Source organism: Grammomys surdaster, unplaced genomic scaffold (assembly GCF_004785775.1).
Source record: "Grammomys surdaster isolate TR1022 unplaced genomic scaffold, NIH_TR_1.0 367, whole genome shotgun sequence".
Classification (NCBI taxonomy): domain Eukaryota; kingdom Metazoa; phylum Chordata; class Mammalia; order Rodentia; family Muridae; genus Grammomys; species Grammomys surdaster.
Genome location: NW_021604786.1, coordinates 3,402,060 through 3,424,179, shown reverse-complemented (window position 1 = coordinate 3,424,179; position 22,120 = coordinate 3,402,060). Strand labels below are relative to the sequence as shown.

Below are 22,120 nucleotides of genomic sequence, written 5' to 3'. Positions count from 1 at the left end.
GGTGGAGTGTTTGCAGTGTGTTTTCAATTCAGTATTGCCTGCTTTGGCAAGCACCCCGCCTTCCACTCCCGAGTTCCTAGCAGGGAAAATAAAATGTGAACATTCTCTTTGGTCTTCCCATGGGCCTCGGCCCAGCCCCGTAAGAGTTACCACCTTAGCATAAGTACACTTCAGGACTCGGTGCCTGTCCCCTGTAAGAGTTCCACGAACACACAGATGTGCTGAGGTCCATTCAAGATGGCGGGGGGGCGGTGTTCACTAGTCGGGTGCACAGCACGGGCTGGGTCCTGTCTGTTAAGAGGGACTTTGTATGTTTGTGTTTTGATCTTGGGATGCTTCATGAAATCCAGTCTTTGGTAATTTGACCTGCCAATTTGAAGAAGGATCCTGCGTAGTCCACGGAGGCCCCTGGCTCCTAGTGAAGTTGTCCCTGGTGCCTCTGCTGAAGTCTTCTGCTTTTTATGTAGGGAGGATACAATGGTTCACAGTTAAAAATAGAGCTCTCGTTAAAATAGGCACCTCTAGAAATAAGAGCTGTGTTACATTCGGGAAAATTCTGTGTTCTCACCACGTCCTTGTTTTTGTTCTTTTAATTTTTCCAAACAGCAAGCCAGGGCTGAGCAGGAAGAAGAGTTCATCAGTAACACGTTATTCAAGAAAATCCAGGCCTTGCAGAAGGAGAAAGAAACCCTCGCGGTGAATTACGAGAAGGAAGAGGAGTTTCTCACCAATGAGCTCTCCCGGAAACTGATGCAGGTAAACCGTCTCATTGATCTTCTCTGCCCCACGTGCTCGCCTTCCTCTCCCTCTCCCGGAGAATCGGCTTCATAGAGCATTTCGATTTACACGTGCCAGCACAGATGTTATCTGGGTTTGGTGGCCTTTCAAAAGGCCGGGGAGTGGCTCCTTCAGACAGTGGCTCTGGAGCCCACCTGCTCAGGAGGGGTGGGAGTGTGCACCAGCTAAGCGCAGGTGAGGCTGAGCTGAGCATAGGTCGCATCATGGAACTGCCGAGCTCAGCGTCAGCGGGAAGATTCCTTCCTGCTTTGCTATTGAGTCTACAGTTGAGTCACAGACATCCCCTTAGCTCTGGGTCTTCTTCACTCAGATGTGCGACCATGAACTGAGGGTGTGTTCTAAGGGGCGAGCGGTGGGTTGTTGATCGGGTCATGCTGCTGCTGTTAGTCGTAGAGTGAAGCCATGCACAACACACAGAGGAGGGTTTGGGTCTGCCTTAGGCACTCCTCCGCCTCCCTGCTTGCTTGTATCACAGAAGTTACTACCAAAATACAACTAAAACTCTCTATGGCACTGATCTCACTATGGTTCTCAACCCGTGGGTGGAGATCCCTTTGGGGCTGACCGACCCTCTCTCTCACAGGAGTCACCTGAGACCACCAGAAATAATAGACATTTACATGACTGTTCATAACAGTAACAAAAGTACAGTTAGGAATTACCAAGGAAGTAGTTTCATGGTTGGGGGGGGGGTCACCACAACATGAGGAACTGTATCAGTGAGTCACACACAGCATCAGGACGGGTGAGAACCACTGTTCTTTGGAGACAGTGTGTATGTTAATTCCTATTAGTTTAAGAATAAATAAGGCTGGTGGTGGCGCACACCTTTAATTCAGCACTCCGAGGCAGAGGCAGATGGATTTCTGAGTTCGAGGCCAGCCTGGTCTACAGAGTGAGTTCCAGGACAGCCAGGGCTACACAGAGAAACCCTGTCTCAAACATCCCCCCCCCCCCCAAAAAAAAAAAAAAGAATAAATAAGATGTGGAGATGCTGGGGTTAGAACGTGCTTGTATTTCCTGTTCACCGGCATCGCAGGCAGGTTGCATTCATTAGGATGGTGTGCTTCAAGGGAGGTCCTCTCTAAGAAGATTCTGGTGGCTTGTCATCCTGCTGGGTTCTTACCTCCTCACAGAGCTTCCTCCAGGAAGCTTTGGTGCACAGAAGCTTCAGTGTTAAGATCATTCATCCAGGAAATCCCTTCCCTGCTTTTTCTTTCCTGGTCATCAATAAAAGCCAATGCTACCGTTTTATTCCAGCAGTAGCTGTTGCTAGGGGACCGATGCAGATGCCCAGGAACAGTGATTAGCAGATGCTTATAGCAGAATGTTTTGCACAATTTTTCTTAAATTATTCATTTGCATTGTGATGTAGAAGAGACGGGAGGTTAATTTGACTTGCTGTGACCCGTGTTGTCGGTAGTAGACGGCTTATTCTTTATGCTGTTTCTAGATGTGTAGGGACATGGGTCACGGCTTGATTCTCTTGTGTTTAGCTGTGTCCATCAGCCGTCCCCATTTCTAGCAACGCAGGAAGCCCACTTTCTTATTGAACTTACATGGTTCAGTATTTGGCTGAGTCGTGTTTGAGAAGCCAGCTAGTGAGTTTTGTTTTCTCTAAAGATACTCACTTCTGGGTTTGTAATGGCCTCCCATTGGCCCTTCACAGCTCACTGCCTTTCCAGTAACATGAGTATTTCTTGAGACAAGATACTAAAAAAAAAAAAAAAAAGAGTAAATATAGGCGCCATGGGAAGCGGTCATAGTGAGACGCCAGGCACAAGATGGCTTGGACCTCAGACACGACCTCCCAGCGTTTGACAAATTCAGCTCTACCCTAGAGAACTGTGGTGATTGTCTCTACAATCCTTTAGTCTAAATGCGCACATATTAAGAAACTTAAGTCCACACCCCCAATTTTTCTTTCTAAAGAGAATAAACAGTGTCTGAACTGTATAGCACTCTAAACTGATGCCGTCCGCCCTGCAAAGTAGCATAGGATCTGAGACTTGGTGTGCGAGTGTCTGGTGTCCCCCGTCAGTCACAGTCGAGTGTGGTTAGCAGGCGTGTCTCAGAACACACTGCCAGGCTCTCCCATCGGATGGAGAGATGCTTAGCGTGTTCCTAGACAGTTTCTCAAGAGTTTTTGACCTGGGTTTTAGACCTGTCGTTGGCGGTCAGTTGTTTACTTGCCTAATGTTGCGAACAACCCTTGGAGGCGTTGCACGCGTTAGCATCCGACAACATCGCTCTCCTCCATCTCCAGAATGTTTTCAAACTAACCCATGAACCACACTGTCTCAGCCTCTCCGGGTCTTGGGATTTTGAAGGCAATGAGTAACGTGTTGCTTGAAGGTGGGCGTCTCTGGCTCATCTCCAAGTGGGGTTCATTTTATGATTTTTTAAAAACCTGTCCTGTTAGACATCACCCATGATGGTTGGTCTTAGTTGAACACTTGACGGGATTTAGAATGAGCATAGGAGAGGCTGGAGAGATGGGTCAGCGGTTAAGTGCACTGACTGCCCTTCCAGAGGACCTGAGTTCAATTCCCAGCAACCACATGGTGGCTCAGGACCATCCTTAATGGGATCCGATGCCCTCTTCTGGTGTGTCTGAGGACAGCTACAGTATACTCAGGTACATAAAATAAATAAGTAATTCTTTTTTTTTTTTTTTTTTTTGGTTTTTCGAGACAGGATTTCTCTGTATAGCCCTGCCTGTCCTGGAACTCACTCTGTAGACCAGGCTGGCCTCGAACTCAGAAATCCGCCTGCCTCTGCCTCCCAAGTGCTGGGATTAAAGGCGTGCGCCACCACCGCCCGGCTGAATTCTTAAAAGAATTCTTAAAATTCTTAAGTAATTCTTAAAAGAACGAGCATAGGAGGTACTCAGTGAGACCATTTCCACACAGGCTTAACTGAGGAGAGAAGACCTCCTCTGATCAGTTGACACCATCCCCATGAGCCTGGAGAAAGTGAGCTAAGTGCCAGCATTAAATCTGTTTTCTACCTGAGGTGCTGTGGGAGCAGCTGCTCCACACACCTGCTGCCACACCCTTCAGTGTGATAGACGTATCTCCTTCAAACCATGAGCCAGGCGTTTCATCATAGCAAATAATCAGCCAGGCACACAGATGCCCAAGAACCTGCTCCATGGTTGGCCACTTGGAGGATTCATAGCTACAGGACAGTGCTGCCTGGCTTTGAACCCCACTCTCTGGGCTCGTGGCACATATTTCCCTAATGGATTCAACCGGTCCTTTGTGGAATCCGCAGACTCTGAAACGACCCAATGTGGAAATAACTTTTTCCATCTGGAAGATTTTTTACGGTAATTGATGCCAGTCAGCTTTTCTGACTGTGTAATTAATTTAATATGGCTTTCTAGGTGTTCACTTCTGTTTATGATGTTTTTGAAATAAAAAGCTGGCTAAGGGAAATGGTGTTGTAGGCGCCCTTGACAGACACATGGCAGACTTGATTGTTCTCCATGACAGTGCTTAGGGTGTTTCTCCCGAAGGCCGCTCGACACCTATTTATGGGGCAGTGTGGCTTCTCTGTGGTGATTGGACATTTTTAAAATTCATATTTCAAAGAGATTCCAGAGAAGAAAAGAGACTTGTTAGTGTAGGCCCAGTGGCCATCTGCCTGCCTCTGCCTCACCTCTAGGGGTTGAAGGGAGGAAGTGTCGCCACTACACCTGGTCCTGAGAGGCCTTTAAAAAACAAAATCCAGTTCTCGTAATTGTAGATGACAGCCCTTGAGACAACCAACCTGGGAAAAGCAGATAAAGCTAAATCCTCAGTAAAGCAAGCTATGTAGAACACACACAGGCCTGCAGCAGGCCTTTTTCTCTTGGGGAGGTGGGAGACGGAGGTCAGATCCCCTGTGACTAATTACAGAGGGCCAAACCTGGGCCCTCAGTGAGAGCAACAAGTGCTTTTAACCTCTGCCACATCTCGTGAAAGGTTTATTCTAGGAAATGTGCCTCTTTCTGAGCCCAAAGTCTGGGACTGGCTTTGTGATTAGTAAAAGACTGACATAGCTATAAGAAAAGTAATTTAGAGGAAGATACAGAGCTGATTTGCTCTGTGGCCCTCAGAAGGGGCTGTCAACCAATATTTGCAGCTAAAATGTTTACAATGTTCTCATGAGCCAACTCTAGGCCAGACTTTGATATGAGACACATATGTTAGATAAAAGACAGTTCTCCAAAATGCCAGCAGTACCGACAATGGGTGCCGAGCACACAGCCTATTATTTATTTATTTGATAACTTTCAAGGGAGAGTCTTGATCGTACCCCAGTTCATGATTCTCCTGCCTCAGCCTTTCAAGTGCTGAGACCACGGGCATGCACCACCATACCCAGCTAGGTTATAGCCATAGCTTGTGTGTGCCTTTTCTTACTGTATACAAGCTACATGTGTTTCTGTAACTAGACACTTTGTGAATGGGATTTCAAAGTTCTGTCAGCTGCATGTCCTGACCTTTTGAAAACTCCTCCTGCTCCCTGACTTCAGCCCTAGGAGCCCTGCTGTTGAAGTCAGGAGTTGTATTGAGGCCCCAGGGTCAGGCTTGCTCGTGGGCAGTAGAAGGTTGTCACTCGCTCCCATCATTAGAGCGAGTGTATTCGGAATGCCCGTTGGGATTCACTCCATGCTGATCCTCTATTGCTAAAAGCAGAGTTTCTCATTGCCCTGGTTGGCTTGACTTGAGCAACTGGACATTTTTCCTCTCCCACCCGATGTGTCAGGTTCCTTTCCTGTGTGCGTGCTTATGTGTGCTTGTGTGTGTGTCTGTATCTGTCTGTCACCTTGTTTCTGATTGTTGCCTTCACTACTCTCTGTAAATAGAATGCTACAAAAAGTCAGAGAATATTTTGGGTCCCTGTCTTTCACCATAGAATAATTGAGGGTAGTAAGGAATGCAGCATACTACAGATCCCTCTGTCTTAGTTAGGGTTTTCCTGCTGTGAACAGACACCATGACCAAGGCAACTTGTAGACAACATTTAATTGAGGCTGGCTTACAGGTTCAGAGGTTCAGTCCATTATCATCAAGGCGGGAGCATAGCAGTATCCAGACAGACATGGTGTAGGAGGAACTGAGAGTTTTACATCTTCATCTGAAGGCTGCTAGGAGAATACTGGCTTCCAGGCAGCTAGGGGGAGGGTCCCATGCCCACAGTGACACACCCACTCCTACAAGACCACACCTAATAGTGCCGCTTCCTGGGCCAAGCATATACAAACCATGACACCCTCGGTTTTTAAAATCTGTTCCAGTTTTCAAGTTGTATACTTTAAAACAACAGATAGGTTTATGGTCTTGTACCTCTTTGATCTGCACTTGAAGTAGAATCTGGCCCGGGAGAAGTGTGGGCGTTCTGGCTAGAATAGAATCGACTATCTAGTCTTTCTGTTTTGTAATCACGTCTGTATATATGTGTCTTGAGTGCATGTTTGTGCATGTGAATTACGGTACCCGCAGAGGCCAGGAGACTGCATCGGATTCCCTTCGAGCTGGTGGTTGTGAGCTCACTCTCGGGTCCTCTCCTAGAGCAGGGGCTGCCCTTAACTGCTGAGCCACCATCTCTCCAGCCTCTGATGTGTCATTTTACTTACTGACTTGGTCCCTGAATTTAGAATACCTTCCAGAAGTAAAGTAGTTGAAGCAGTTTTTTGGCATCTCTAGAAACACGGAAGGAAGTTTCCTGCAGAACTGATGACGAAGCCTCTGGGACTGGGAGGTTGTCCTGGTGCTTAGGTGGGTGTGGGCCACTTGCAGAAGATTGACAGCAGGTGCTTCAGATGGACATCACGGGGAAGATGGTGGCAAGTGCTTCAGACGGGTAACCATGCGGAAGAAGGATCCAAAGCGCTTCACACTGGTACCCTCAGCATCCTTCTGTTGCCTTTACAAGAGAACACAGATGGGAAGGAGACAGAAGTGCCTAGCAGTTCTCCTTTGCACAGTTAGCACTGCTGCGTCAGTTGGTATGAAAATGGCCGCCACCGGCTCATACGTTTGACTACTTGATCCTTGGTTGCTACCTGTTTGGGAAGCAAGATGGTCTCACTGGAGGAAGTATGTCGCCGGGGACAAGCTGTGAAGAGGGAAAAGAGGCAACTTGCTTTCCTACCGCTGAGACAAATGCAACTTAGGTTGAGCTCGGCCCATGCCTTCCTCTTCCCCACGGAGAGGCTGTGTCTCCTTCCAGCACCACCAGATGGGTGTATTTTTTTTTCCCAGAACCCTTGTGCCTCTGAGTAGCCTGATATGTCCACAAGCACTGGACATGAGCAGAGACTCTGGCCCATCCTCTTTAAAGATGCACACCAGGATTTGAGGCCGTTTCCTGCCAGCTCCACTGAGGTGGTCATGCATTCCGTTGGGTTTGTGCAGACAGCTAAATCGCACGATGGACTGATACTTACAGGAAGCTGTTTTGTTAATTTCAGGGTCACTGAGGTCAAGAATGTCTTGGCATCCGTTCAGATGACAACTTCACCTCCTGCAAGGGAGGAGAAGCAGCCTTGATGTCTGCCTTTCATTAAGTTGGCTGGACCCATGGTCCTTGTGTCCAGTGATGTTCAGAGATAGTACTTGACCAAGGGGAGATTGCTTTCACATTATAGCTAGCAAAACAGTTGGAAGATTTGTTTTCCTATTCCCCATCACCAGACTCTCCGCTCTGTCTGTCTGGTTTTCATTTCCTTCCATGGAGCGAAGGTCTTTCTTTCTTTCTTTTTTTTTTTTTTTTTTAATATGTTCCATTCACAAAACAGCTGCAAGGAGCTGCCAGATTGTTTAAACTGCATTTGAAATGCTACAGACCCACCAGCGGCCAAAGTATAAATCCTAATTCCCCTGTAAATAGCATGCTAGGCAGCTCTCAGCAGAACGGGATCAACTTTAGGACTAGAGAAAATGATGAAACTCTTTAATAATAAAACATTGCCCAGTGGCCAGAGCGCTGGCTGCAGTTCCAGCGGACCTGGGTTCTAATTCCAGCACCCACATCGTGGCTTACAAGCACCTACAATTCCAGTTCTAGGGGAATGAAACTCACTCTGTCCTTCACAGGCACTGAACACGTGTTATGCATATATACACACATGTTGGCAATGCATAAATAAATGAAAATCCCAACACGGGCAGGTTTCCCTGAAATCCTGTGCACGTGCATATCCACGCATGCGATGAGTTGCCGAGTGGGTCAGATGACTCTGTGCTCTTTCGATATCACGAGATAGAGTAGATCCCAGGGGCGAAATAAAGGTTAAAGGAAACTAAAAATTATTAGGTCAAGTTAAGACAAGAGCTTGCTGGACTCAGGAGAGAGCAGTAAACACTATTATTTCCAGTTGGAATTGTACACTTGGGTCGTGACAGACAGTTGACCTGACTGTTGGTGAGCTTTAGTTGTCAGTAGAAACACCTTTCAAACAAAGAGGCTCCCAGGAGACCCACAGGCACGGGTCCCTGTGGCTGGAAAAGTACTTCCTGTCGTTGAAAGTGGGAAAGCGGCTGGCGGAATAGGTTGATGTAGAAAGGAGGTCGGAAGCAGAGTTGAGATGTCTAGACTTCGGGTGGACAGAGCAGGCCTTTGGGCAGAAGGCCTGGCTCAGTGGAGACTTACAGCCTAGAGACAGTAAGGAAGGGCGGGGGTATTGTCCTTAGGACTTACTATAGGAATCAACACCATCACTAGGAGATGTGCCCGGAGAGGAGGGTCCAAGACCACAGGAGATAAAGTAAGGCGGGCTCATGAGAAAGCCACAGAGTGAGGCAAGGTGTCTGACACACACAGCTGATGTGGAACTGCAGTACAGACAGCCAGCCAGCTGGGAGGAGAAATGGCAAAGAACTGGACCACAGTGCTCTCGTTGGTAGACTGCTAAAATGGCCGGGTCACAAGTGAGAAAGTACCGAACCCAACAGTAATCAGGAAAGGACGCCAACTTCGTTATCTCACTCTGCTCGGGGAGAAGCGAAATTACTGTGGCGCCCTTGGAAAGGATTTGCGTTCTCCTAAATAAGCGGGAAATCTCACTTCCCTACGATGGCAGCAGCTACTTTCCTGCCTCGGGGGTCACACGAGTCTGTGTGTTTTATTCCAGCCCTGGAGAAGAGGTTCTGTTGTCTACCTCTCCTGAGGACCACCCACCAGGAAGAGGATGGATGATTTGACCAGTAGAGGATGGATGAAGATTGCTTGCTTGTTGAGTTGGCCACTGAACGTGATGAGGGATATGGGAGTCGAGGTTTAACTCATCATAAGTACATTGAGCGGAGGAAACTGGGTAGAAAGAGCACACAATCAGGCAAAGCTGCTATCTAAATATATACAGGCATTTTAATAAAAAGAAAGAAAAAGTAAATAGTCACCGGAAGTGACTACCCGTGAGCCTCACGCTGTGTAATTGAAGTTTGACACCATCACGATCTTGTTCTTAGTATGATTTGGCGCCCTCGTTACGGTGTCCTTGGTGTCCTTCGTACATTCCGAGTTGTTAGCCTCAATCTTGAGGCTTAGTCTAGGGCAGACAGGTACACAAAGTGCAGGTGCCATCATTCATACGGCCGCTGTGTGAGCTTTCTAGGTGTTCTGGAGTAAAGAGTCCCGGTCACCGTCCTTCTGCAGGCGTCCAGTCCTAGAAGGCTGGCACAGAGGGCAAGCGGCAGCTTATGCCAGTGGTTATCAGCCTGAGGGTCCTGACCCCTTTGGGGTGTGGCATATCCGGGTAATTACAGTTCATAGCAGTAGCAAAATTAGAGTTAGGAAGTAGCAATGAAAATAATTTTATGGTTTAATACAACACGAGGAGCTGTATTAAAAGGTCACGGCATTATGAAGGTTGAGAATCACTGCCTGACACCAGGGGTAAGGGCAAAGGGTTTGAAGGTAAGAGACCCTTGCCTGGAACCCTGCCTTTCCCCCTTACCTGCACGGCTTCTGCCTGTGAGGGCAAGCTTCCGTCCTGTGCAGTGTACAGGGTCACAGTTCTTACACCAAACGAGGGCAATAAATAGAACAGCTTACTGAAGGAGATCAGGGTGTGACGGCGCCCTCGAGCAGATTCCCTACTTTGAGAAGGATGTGTGCTAAACGTGCCGCCAGCTATCACAGGACACACAGGAACAGCTAGTGTGCTGGCTGCAGGGCGAGGAAGGGGGCACGTTGTGCCGAGGGAGGCACCATGGAAGTCTGTCAAACCATCCCCCGGCATTACTGATTTGGCATGGGGGTGTCATGCTCTGCGGGAAAGGCATAAGGTGGCAGGTACTTGGGGTGAGAGTAGAACCATTCAGGTAGGAACAGGCCTGTGTGGCCAGCAGCATTACCACCTTTCCCTCTAGGCCTGAGTGATCTCCAAGAGTGTTGAACCAGACCAGTTTAGTAATGTGGGCTGTAGGGAAAGACCTGGGACTTTTGCCTCTGTGTGTGTGTGTGTGTGTGTGTGTGTGTACGCGTGTGTGTGTGTATGGGTGCAGGGTAGATGTCTCCATTAGGTATCTGATACTTCCCTCAAAAGCTGTCCATTTTCTTTATTCTCTGCGTGTGTATGTGTGTGTGTGAGTGTGTGTTATGTGTGTGTGTGTGTATGTATGAGTACTGCCCCATGCCTTCCACCTTGATTGAGACAAGGTCTGTTTTCTACTGCTGTGTACACAGAATTTCCAGGGCTTTCCTGCATCTGCCCCCACCTCTCTCCAGAACACTAGGATTGCAGCTGGAGACTCACACTTGATGGCTTTACATGGGTTCTGGGGACTTGATGTCAGATCCCCACCCTTGGGCCGGAACTGCATCCCCACGAAGCCATCTGCCCAGCCCACTGTATCGGTGAGGAACAGGAAGTTATACACAAAGAGGAGGTATTCCCGTTGAGTATGGTACCTCAGGTCTCCTTGAGGAAGTGGGTAACACTCAGATGCTGGTGTAGGCTGAAGAGAGACAGGGTGAGACCCACATCATCGCTGTGCAGCCTTCGACCTGGCTGAGGACATTGTCAAATAGAGGGCCAGCCAGCTGCCGCCTGTGTGGACACCTGTGGCACGCGATTCCCGGGATGAGTGGTTGCAGCTTTTCATCCTGCTGCAGCAAGTCCTTCTGAGAGCACAAGGTTGTGCATGCTTGTCACCCAGCTCCTCAAGAGGCTGAGGCAGGAGGCTTACGTGTTCAAAGCCCACCTGAGCAACTGGGACCCTACCTTAAAGTGGAACCTGCGAGGTGAACATCCGTTAATGTAATTATGTGATTTCAGTTTTGTAGATTTGTTCTTGTCAATATTAACAGCGTACACCACAAGCAAGTGTTATGAGTTGCTCCATAATCATCAGGGTTGACTTATATAGAGTCTACTTAAACCCTTGATCCTGAAAAATTGCTTTATGCTGATGTGTGCACACACCTGAGTGTTTGCATGCGTATTACATGCACACATAACCTGGGGAAGTCAGAACAGGGCACCCCATCCCTTGGAATTGGACTTGGTTCTGAGCCACTGTTTGGGTGCTGGGGACAGAGTTCAGGTCCTTGTAAGAACAGTAAGCAGTCTTAACTGCTGCGCCACCTCAGCCTCTCAACTCTTTAATTTCTAACGACTCTTTTCATCCACTTAGCAGTAGACATACAGTAAGGAAGCGGGTGTCAGGCATACCGGAGAGTTCGTCTGCTAACTTTGCTTGACGTTGATTTATCTTTGGGTAGAATCGCCCACCTTACTAGCAGTGTGTGAAGGGCTCCTATGAGGTTAGAAACGAAAAGGATGGATTTGCAGTTTTCACCCTGATTGGAGACAGAACATAGAGCTTATTTCCCTGGAGCTTATTTCTGGTGGCTGGCCTCAGGTCTGCCTCCAGCAGGGTTCTCTGGGAGGATCCGGGGAAGTGGTAGTGTCCTGGGCAATGGTTTGGACCAGCAGTGGATTTGGGGTGTCCACTCAAGCCCAGGTTGGCGTGAGGAGGGTGGGTTGGGTGTCTCTTTCCTGAATACTTATGACATGAAGTGGGGGCATTTTAGACATTTAGGAGTTTGGATTATCTGATTATACCCCACGGAGGCATTCTTGGACATGGGGACTCATCAAAACACAAGACTCCTTGGAGTACCCTCACATGGTGTACACATTACACACAGCCCGCATGCGGTTCCAGTACACCTGTGATTTTGCTCTGACGTGAGGCGGATGTGACGCTTTTCTGCAGGTAGGGTTTTGTCAGCGCTCAAAGAACTTTAGATTTTTAGGTTAGTAGTACTCAGCCTGAAACAGACAATTTATAACTTTTATCTTAGGCAGACTATCTGAGGCAGACGGTAGTGCTCTAAAAGCACTGCCTGTACTCCTTCCACTTCTCCCCTTCCCTGCCCCTTCCTCCCCCTTCCCTGCTCCCTTTTCCCCCTTTGTACCCTCCTCCCCCTCCCTGTTCCCTCCTCCCCCATTCCTGTTCCCTCCTCCCCCTCCCTGCTCACTCCTCCCCAGGGTGTAGGACATTCCTGTGCTTCTCTCTTTGAACCATATTTTCTCTCCTGTTTTCTCTGCTGAGAAACTCTGTGCCCTGCTTTGACTTGCCCTTCACCTGAGAAATGACAGAAGGGAGCCCGCAGCAGGCCACCATTTCTGCTCTCTCCCTGGGGGACAGTGACAATTCAGACACTTCAGCCTTGAGGTACCTGGACAGCTTCCGAATGGTCAGTGCAACCTGGGGACCTTGTCCTGATAATGATTACTTTACTGTCCTGTTTTCCATAGGGCATAGCTCTTAACTGCACAGCCACCACAGTCTCTGTCCCCAGTTCACTGTGAGTGGAAACACCTCCCCGGTTATTGGCAGCAGTGGAACATCTGTCTAAATACGACTTCCTGCCGTCAGCCAGAGCCTCTCTGTTCTCGGATTAACATTCTCTGACAGATGATTCTTGTTGGGCCAGAAGCTTTTCCCGGGTTAGATTCCATTCTTTATTGTTTTAATTTACCTGGGGCAGAAGCAATAATACTCTTTTTTTTTTTTTTTAAAGGAAAAGAAAAATTAAAGGAGCCGTTTCTAGCTAATAAAATGTTGGCAGTTGAAAATGTGTCGGAAGATATATTTAGAAACACCTTTATGCAAATAGATTAAAGCTCTTACAACTCCAAGTGCCTCTTGCCTTTAACTCATAGACAGACCTAATGTTGATAGTCCGTTTCAAGGCGTGGGGATATCTTAACGGCGGGCTTGTCTATCACCGCAGCACGCCTGCACACCACACATGCCCAGAGCATGTTCTTGGTGAAGGTGGTCCTTGCTTATTTTTGCTCAGGAGTTCCTCTGGGTCCGACTTCAGAAGCTCTCTTCCTGATCCCTGTCCACCCGTGTAGTTTTAATTACTGCATGGCTTTGCAGAATCTTTTAGCTCATTTTCAAGAGCGAGCTAAAAATAGACCAATCATTGTGAACGCCTCCTCAGGTCTTCCTTCTGTTGTGTGTCTGGGTCCCCGCAAGGATGACCAGCTTGATTTTGGAGGTGGGGCATACATCAGCTGTTCTAGTCAACATGTCCCATGGTAGATGACCTCGGGTTGAAAAGTGCGTTTAAACAGAGCACACACTCTGAGTAGCAGAGTTCCTGCCTAAGATGTGAGCGTCTATCCGCTTTGGGTGATCTGGCTAGGGTCACCCACCACCCCCTCCTGAGGGAAGGTGGCTGGCCTGCTGTTTCTTGGAGTTAATCATTGGACTCTGGAGTAGGCACCCCTGAGGGCCAGCGTCGAGGGACAGCCTTCCTGGTTTGTCTCAGGTGTGTGGAGGGTCTGGGGTCGAGTAGAGTATGATTCCCAAGCTCCGTGGCTTTCCAGTGCTGTTGTGTTCTGTATACAAGGGTGAGCGTGACAGGCCCGGCGCTCCTGCAAAATGTACTGTACATTGAAAGAAAAAGTTAAACCTGTGGACTTCATTGCCTTCGTCCTCCTTTGCTCTCCTGGGTTCTGAAGCAGTGAGCAAACTCCCACAGGTGATTTAGTGTCTGCGTCCCATCACCCTCACCCCCACGAGACTGTGGGAAAACATGGCTGGTTATTAGTTGGAAATCATGGCTGGTAGTTAGTGAGAACCTCGGCCTCCCCTGTGACTCCCTCAGTTTCTCTAATTTCCTTTTGGTTTTGAAAGTTCATTTCATATATAAATTATGTAAAATTTTTACTTGTAACATCATAGCTTTAACTTTTAATTGCATATTTTGAGATTCCGCCCCATCCCCCCCCCCCCCACCCTGGGTTCTTTGGCAAGACAGTAGGAGGCGGCGTGATGGATGATTTCATTATGCAAAGATAACCAGTGTTGCTGATTCCCACCAACACCGGCTTACGAGCACCTTGGGAGATAGCATAATTCCGAATAATTTGCTAAGTGTATTTTTGGGTTGTGACATCTTCGTCCTGCAGGCATGATGCAGATCTGAGTAGATCACAGTTAATTTAATGACTGGCGGTGTGAAGCTTCAACCTGGAAAATTCCTGAGGTGGCTGAATGGGCAGAAGGCCCTTGTCACAAAAGCCGGGTCATGTCACTTCATCCCAAAGCCTCAAGGTAGACGAAGAGAACTTACCGTCTCCTGAAAGTTATCCTTTGACTTCCGCACGCCGTTGGCATGCGTGTGCCCAAACTTCTCAGTCTTCTTGTCCATGGTGTGTAACTTAAGAGAGACCACGGTACCTGTTCTAAAGTGTGCCTCACGCCTATTCCCCAGATTTCCAGTTCCTCTCCGCAGAGACATCCCCTTCTAGACTAGATATCAGTGTTTAATTATGGTTTGATATTTGCTCTTTGACGCCCCGCGTTTAAGCATCTACCAGTCGTTCGAACACAGGCGGTCCCTGCCGTTCTTATCAGCGGCTTCCTAGTGGTGCAGCCTCTGGAGGCACAGATTCGCACGGTGAGGTGTTGGTGGCATCTGAGTTGCTCACTGTCCACTCCCTTGTTGTTGTGTTCCAGCTGCAGCATGAGAAAGCCGAGCTGGAGCAGCACCTGGAGCAGGAGCAGGAGTTCCAGGTCAACAAGCTGATGAAGAAGATCAAAAAGCTGGAGAATGACACGATCTCCAAGCAACTCACCCTAGAGCAGGTGAGCCGGAGGGAGTACCGGAGGGAGCACCACTTCCTTGGTAGGTACTGGGGAGTAGGAGGGAGAGACATTTTCCAGCTCTTACTGCCCTTAGCGGGGACTATATTTTCAGAGTGAGCATTGGTGAGTTCACAGAGCCCCCTGTTTATTCTCACACTCTCTGTCTTTAGCCACAGTTGGTGTTTCGGGAGCTGCGCGGGTGAGCTTCTGATTTAGGGGTGGGGGTGTGTCTTTTTCTGCCAAGTGACTGAGGGGGAAAGCTGAGGAATGTCTTAACCCCAGGGTGCTTTCAGTGTCAGTCCTACCTAATAGGCAGGCTTGTAGGGACCAAAAGCTGCTTTTCAAGGGCCGCCCCACAACGTTGTCATGGGAACAGGCTCCACTCTGCCAGCCTTGTAGAGACAGGTAATGGAGCGGGTAGACTTGTTCAACCCATCCCAGGTCAGTCACTGTGTTGTGTGACCCTGATGGGGCTATGCTCATTCTTCTGAGCCATGGGTCTCCCTTTGCAAACACAGCAGGGAAGACTGAAACTGCGGACTGCAGACTGGGAGGTATAAAACTAGTCAGCCTCCAGCGTTTGTGTGCCCAACACGGCTGGTGTGTGTGTCCCTTCCAGAGCTAACCTTAGAGGTACACACTGGCCCTTCCACTCTTGTCAAACACAGCCATGGTGGCCATCATCCTTCCGCTGAGGCTGCAGTGTCCCTGGGATTGTTATCTCTGGTGCTTTTTCTCCCTCAGTATCCTCAAAAGACATTTCTCTAAGACGATTTGTTAAAGGCCATCCGTGGTGTGTGGCTACCGGCTTCCACGAAAAGCTGAGCAAGTTGGTTAAGACATCCCAACTCTGTCTTGCCCATGATGCTGAATGATACCATGTAATGATCTGGCGAGGCCCTGAGCGAGCGCTTCAGTCTCTCTCACTTTACGTCTTTTCTGTTCATCCATCCCTGTGCCATCTTCATCCACCATATCTCTCGTTATTCATGTCTGACTTCACGTGGAATGTTTTCCTTACATGTGTGTCCGTGTGCTGCTCATGTGCATGGGACCTGCAGAGGTCAGGAAAGAGCATTGTGTCCGTGTAACAGGAATTACAGGTGGTGAAGCATCATGCTGGGCCGGGAACTGAACCTAGGTCCTCTAGAAGAGCAACAGGTGCTCTTAACCACTGAGCCATCTCTCCAGCCCCCTGTAGCTCTAGATAGAACAGTTTGCCTGAGTCAAACCCAGGGTGGGCACGCAAGGTGTATTGTCTTCTTATCCACACACAAAGGTACCAAAGGAGACTGATTGTGCACTGGGTTTTGTGATACCGAATGGTTTCTTTAAAAATGTCCTTGTCCCTTTTTGGTTGCCAAGGGTTAGTTATTTCATAAGTACACCCAGAGTACTCTGTTTCTGTTGATCATCTTTCAAACTTAGATGCAATATGTAAGTTTTTAGAAGACTCATTTTTCCAATTTGAAAACACTATGTTCCACTGTTTACCTTTATAGCATTGTCTCGGTAAGACAAGCTACCCCTCAAGGTAGACCTGTGAGGATTTGTGTTTTAATCCAGGATACAGGTCCTAGATGTCTAAGCCATTTAACTGAGAGACACCAGGGAGCACTGTAGGGGTATCACAGGATTTGTATTGTACTGAGACATGGCCTTTTTGATGTTGGCTGACTGCATTTAAAGCTGCATCCGTCCTGTGTGTGTTTATAGGCTATGACCCAGTTCTCAAGTTGTGGCCACAAGGTGGAAACAGAGAGCTGGCTTCAGCAGGAAAGGGCTGTGGCCTCACAGGTTCTGGGGAGGTGGACAAAGTGGTGTTGTATAACAGACCTCTTCCAGTGGAGACACAACACACTTGTCCACTCAGCCCAGATAGGGAACTCAGGACAGACCAAAACATTGATACCACCAGCATCCACCTCGGTGGCCCATTGAGTTTTATAGAAGTTGTTTTACAGGAATATGAGTGAGGGGTTACTTATAGGAGCAGAAATAAATCAAAGACAGCTTGATCACCAAGATTTACCCCAGCATGGGTGACAGCTCACAAAAGCTGGGAACCTGGAGCACACTGACATTCTGCAGGCAGCTCAGCAGGTTGCAGCTTGTTTTTTTTTTCCAAGCGACTCTGATCCAAACTGCCTCTCCCAGGCAGGTCAGCTGTTTTCTGCTTCTTACAGACATCTGAACTAGTCTCAAGTCTTCTTTGAAGCCTGGTTCTCTTAGAGAGGGAGTCCTCTGAGGGGAACTCTACATTGTTTATTCTGGTAGGGAGTGAGTGTGGTCAGTTTCTGGGACTTCCTGAAACTATTGAGTTGTTTGCTTAAGTTCCTGCTTAAAGAGCTTTTCTGGAGGATGGAATGTTTCAATCCTTGATGAAACTTAGACAAAAATGGGTTTGAGGGAGGCAAGACTGGAACAGGGGTGGGCAGGGATGGGCAGGGATGGGCAGGCATGGGCAGGGATGGGCAGGGATGGGCAGGGATGGGCAGGGATGGGGGTGCCCACCATCTATCAGACTAGACGCTGTATACTTACGTAACAGCCCAAGGTGAACATGTAGCTTACTAGGAAAGAGTCTCCAATAGAGTGTGCTTCTGCAGGTCCTCTTGGTGGAAGGGAGTCTGAGCTGAGACATGTCGGGATTATATTTTAATTAAGGTAGAGAAATGTAACATTGTTTATGAATTCTCTCCCGTTGGTCCTGGTAGGTCTGCGCGGCTAAGTGTGAGGAACCATATTGCATCTTTTATTCAGGACATACACTGTTAGTGTTTGGGAGGGATGTTCTGGTTCCTTCTGAGTTTCTGTGGCATCACCTGAGCAGCTCTGTGGTGGGTCCTGTGTGTCTGTATGGGATGCTGTAGCAGTCAGCTTACTGAGTTCTAACTGAGCACAACTATCCCAGGCTGTCCCCACCCCCCATTTAGGCATAACTCTATTGAGAGGAAGCCCAGCTACCCAGTTTATCGGGACCTTCTGTGCACTTAACTTGGGAAACCGTGTCATAAGAAATACGGTGCTGGGGATATGGTCCGTCACCTAGGAGCTTGGCAACATTGCATAGAACCTTTGAGAGGTGGGACCTGGTACGATGGTCACTCGGGGCATTGCCTTCAGTGTGGTGTGGTTCTTGCGTTAGAGACCAAGTTAAAAGGACAGCAAGACGAATACTAATCCTGAATCTCTGGCTTCCTCCCTCTGGCTTGCATCCTTCAACCATGATGCTCTGCACCATGTTGAGATGCAAGCAAGGGGATCGATCCTCTTCGTTCTTGGAGTTTTAGCCTCTCAAACTGTATGTTGAATAAACTTTCATTGCTCCGTAGTTTTGGGTATTTTGTTACAGGAACACAAAGCAGACCAGCCAAAGAGAGGGAAAGACACAGCGGCTACTCAGCACCCAGAGTAGACATTTAACAAAGCAGGAAAATAGAGGAGTAAATTCATAGTCATTCGACTCTGCTCACACTTGACTGACACACAGTTGCATGCCTGCCTGCCCTCCTCCTTCCCTCCCTCCCACAGTTGGCCCCGTGTAACTCCAGGGGTGGTTCATGGGATCTGAGTGTCCTCTTACGTGTGCTGTCTCTACCCTGTCAAAACCCACATGAGAAGGCGGATTACAGGTTGGTATAGTCATTAGATTTCGTTAACATTAATCTATAATACCAGCTTTCTAGCCACAGTAACTTATAGACTTTCTCTGGCGTCCACTCTCCTTCCCTTCCGGAATGGGCCCTGCGACCCCAGGCACATAGTTTGACCCCTTCTGTGAAATAGTTGTAATTTCTAATTCATAGGGTTAGGGGCTTATTCACCCTGCCCGCCTCCTCTCTCGAGCTCCCTGTGGGTGGAGACTCTCTCTGTATGCAGGAGGAATCAGGGCCTGGAGTGTGAGCGTTGGTTCTTCAGTCCTGCTTCATTTTCTGGAAGATACAGGTCATAAAAGATGAGACCGATTTCACCACCCAGCAGCGAGCTGTGACCCACAGGTGGAAGAACGGACTCTGGTGTCTCAGAAGCTGTTTCCAGAACTTTCAGGGCCTCTTCCTTCTGCAGAGAACACTGTCAGGCCTCCCTGTCTTTTCTTCAGTCAGGCAGGCATCTGCTTGTGCTGTCCGGGTGTCTTGTAGCATTCTTCACTTGGCTCAGTTGTTTCTATAGCATAAGCTCCATAGAGTGTCAAGGGAGCAGCAGCTTTACTCATCCAGGGATCCCCAGTGCCAATTTCTCTCCAGGAATCACAGCAGGTGCCTTTAAACAACCAAGGTTGATGGGCAGGAGAGAAGGTTCTTGCTACTTAATCCTGAGGATCAAGTTCAGATCCTATCACCCACTTAAGGCAGCTAACTCATAAACCTCTGAACCCCCACCCCACCCCCAGCTGAGGTATCCAGCACCCATTTCTGGCCTCTGTGGACACCCACACAGTACAACTACACAGACGTAAGAGTGGCCGCACATAAGAAAATGAATCTTAAAGGAAGAAGTTGTCACCTGTCCCTCTGGGTATTTGGGGGCTCCCACGCTTCGCATTCTGAGAATTCTCTCCTGGTAGGTCACCGTGACCTGGCTCTGTCTCCTCGTCCTTTGTTTTTGCCTGTATCGCAGTGTGCTAGTTGGACAGCACGAGACTGTGTGAATGCGTGTGTTTATCGCTCAGCGTCTCCTAGGAAAGATGGCAGAAGGTGTCTGGACTGCAGCCTTGTTCTGGGATGACAAGTGGCCCCCAGTGGTCAGGGATGAAGGAAGAGCTGGACAGTGGAGGGAAGCAGTCACTAGGCAGCAGAGAACACACTGGGAACACACAGAAAAGAAAGACACAGGCCGGCTAGAGAGAGACACCCGCGTCCAGCCTTGTTCAGGGAAACAGAGGTGTCTTGGCAGGAGAGGACGCTCCAGGCCAGAGTGTCAGCCGACTCTGCAAAGCCATACTGAGAACAGAGATGCTGGGGAAGGTGGTAAGTGGATTCTTCCTCTCCCTCCCAGGAGAGGCAGCGGGATTGAGAAGGCCGGGCGTCTGTGCTAACAGTGTCCCATGATATTAACTCTCAGTTACTAGTCCTAGCAGGTGACTCACAGGGGCTTCTAAGGACAGTGCCCCAGCGTCCTGTGCCGCCTACAGTTACAGAAAGCTGTATGGGCCAGTGTGGCACATGAAGTCTCAGTTCTTGGGGAGAGGTTTTGTCTTCAGTGTTTTTTATTGATTAATTGTTTTTTGTAACTTGGTCAGTTTCTTATATAGAACCCAGTAGATTATCTTTCTTTAATCTGTGTCACCCCCCCCTTGCTCTCTGCTCCCTACAGTCCCACTCCATCCCTCTCTTCCAGTGACCTACATCCCTCCCAGTGACCTTTCTCCCACAAACCCCCTTTCCTGTCAACCCCCCTTCTCCCAACCAGCCTACTTCCTAATCATTCATTTATTATGCAAAACAAGGACATCTTTAATAGATTTTAAGTCTACATTTGGGATTCTTGCTCTTGGTACTGGGACTCTTCGTGTGCCCTGGACCCCCTTTTATGATGTCTGGAAGGCAATTGGGTCACAGTAGAAACCTAGTGGCCCCCCCACGACTCAAACACCTACATACCAGAGTGCATGCTTTGTAGTGCTAGCCACCTAGAGGCCAGCGCATCCATGTGACTTACGCAAGAGCAGATGGAGTCCTAGTTTTTGTTGTTGTTTTTGTCGTCGGTGGGGAACAAAGTATTTCTTAAGTCCACAGGGCCACCCAGGGTCCCTTAGGATCCCGTTCACACTGATTGAATCCTTGTGGATTCCAGCAGCTGAAAGGAACCGTGTCAGGAGAGAGAGAGAGAGAGAGAGAGAGAGAGAGCGCGCGAGAGTGAGCGCGCGCGCCCTCGGCATCTGTGGCTTGCTGTGTGCTCTGATATCTTTGTAGCCGTCTCTCGAGCGGCGTTGTCCTGCGTTAAGGCAGTAAAAAAATCCCGTGACCTCCATGTGTGTTTTTGAAGCTCAGTTTCAAACAGCTAAATGGAGGTTTCAGAACTGTTTATTAATCTCGGCGTTTCCATTATGATGATAATCCATTGCCCTCCCAAGAAAATTTGGAAAACAAGTATGAAAAAACACAACACAAAAATATTACCGGGACTGCACCTGTACATCCCCTCACTCTGTGTCACCCCACCCCGCCTCACCCCCGCCCCGCCCCACCTCACCCCCACCCCAGCTGCTGTTAGTAATTTTTTTTCCTCTTCCTCCTCTTTCTTCCCCAAAGCAATAGTATATCATTTTGAAGTTGGATGACGGCACATTTGGGGGGCTCTCTCAGTTATTTCCAAAGTCTAGCTACAATAGACAAACCCACTCACTGCTCCCTCAGGATAGGTTTGGGGAAGAAGCCTCCAGCCACGCCGGAAGAATACGTAGGATTTGGTGCCCTGGATGCAGGCGAACTTCTCAAGAAGCCTTGGGCAGTCTCTTCCGTCCTCTTAAGCTGTCAGGAGGTCTCAGGCACTGCCATGAGAGGAGAGCCGTGTGCCCTGTAGCAGTTGAAAGCGACACTTGAATTTCAACAGAGAACAAAAACTCCGCTGCAGTCCTCCTTTGAATCTGGTGACCTTTCCACGTGGGTTAGTTCACACCGGTGCTATTACCCAGTGAACCATGACAGCATCTGTCCAGTATAGGAAAAAAGGTGTCCCGTCAGACAGTGGTGTATGTTGTCTGGTCAAGACAGAGAGTCAAGACTTTGTCCATTAAGTAACACTGAGGTGCTGTGCTGAGGGAGCCCCCAACCCGAGATTTCCTGCTTATCCTTTGAGCGCATCAAGTATCTGCTGAGATTCCAGTGGATGCTGTCGGCTGACTTAAGAGAAGCACACAGTAACAGAACAAAGGACTAATTTCGGCAGCCCTTCACAAGGTGCTGGGGCCAGTGTGCCAACAGTCGGCTTCGTTTGAAACGAAACTTGAGTTTTGGATGCAGTTCATCTTGAATTTTCTTTTCTTCTTTTTCTTTTTAAAAAGATTTATTTATTTATGATGTATGCAGCATTCTGCCGGTGTGTATGCCTGCACATCAGAAGAGGACACCAGATCTCATTACAGTTAGTTGTGAGCCACCATGTGGTTGCTGGGAATCGAACTCAGGACCTCTGGAAGAGCAGCCAGTGCTCTTAACCGCTGAGCCATCCCTCCAGCCCTCGGATTTTATGTTCTTAAAGAACATTATTTT

General features: G+C 48.5%; 1 protein-coding gene across 1 annotated transcript in view; it reads left to right on the top strand.

Moving 5' to 3' along the window:
* Positions 1–22,120, top strand: part of Ccdc6 (coiled-coil domain containing 6) — a 96,305-nt gene that overhangs the window by 45,935 nt on the left and 28,250 nt on the right. The window contains exons 2-3 of the mRNA XM_028780283.1: positions 607–756; positions 14,778–14,906. Of these exons, the coding sequence (XP_028636116.1) occupies positions 607–756; positions 14,778–14,906 (279 nt within the window). The remainder of the gene's footprint in view (positions 1–606; positions 757–14,777; positions 14,907–22,120) is intronic.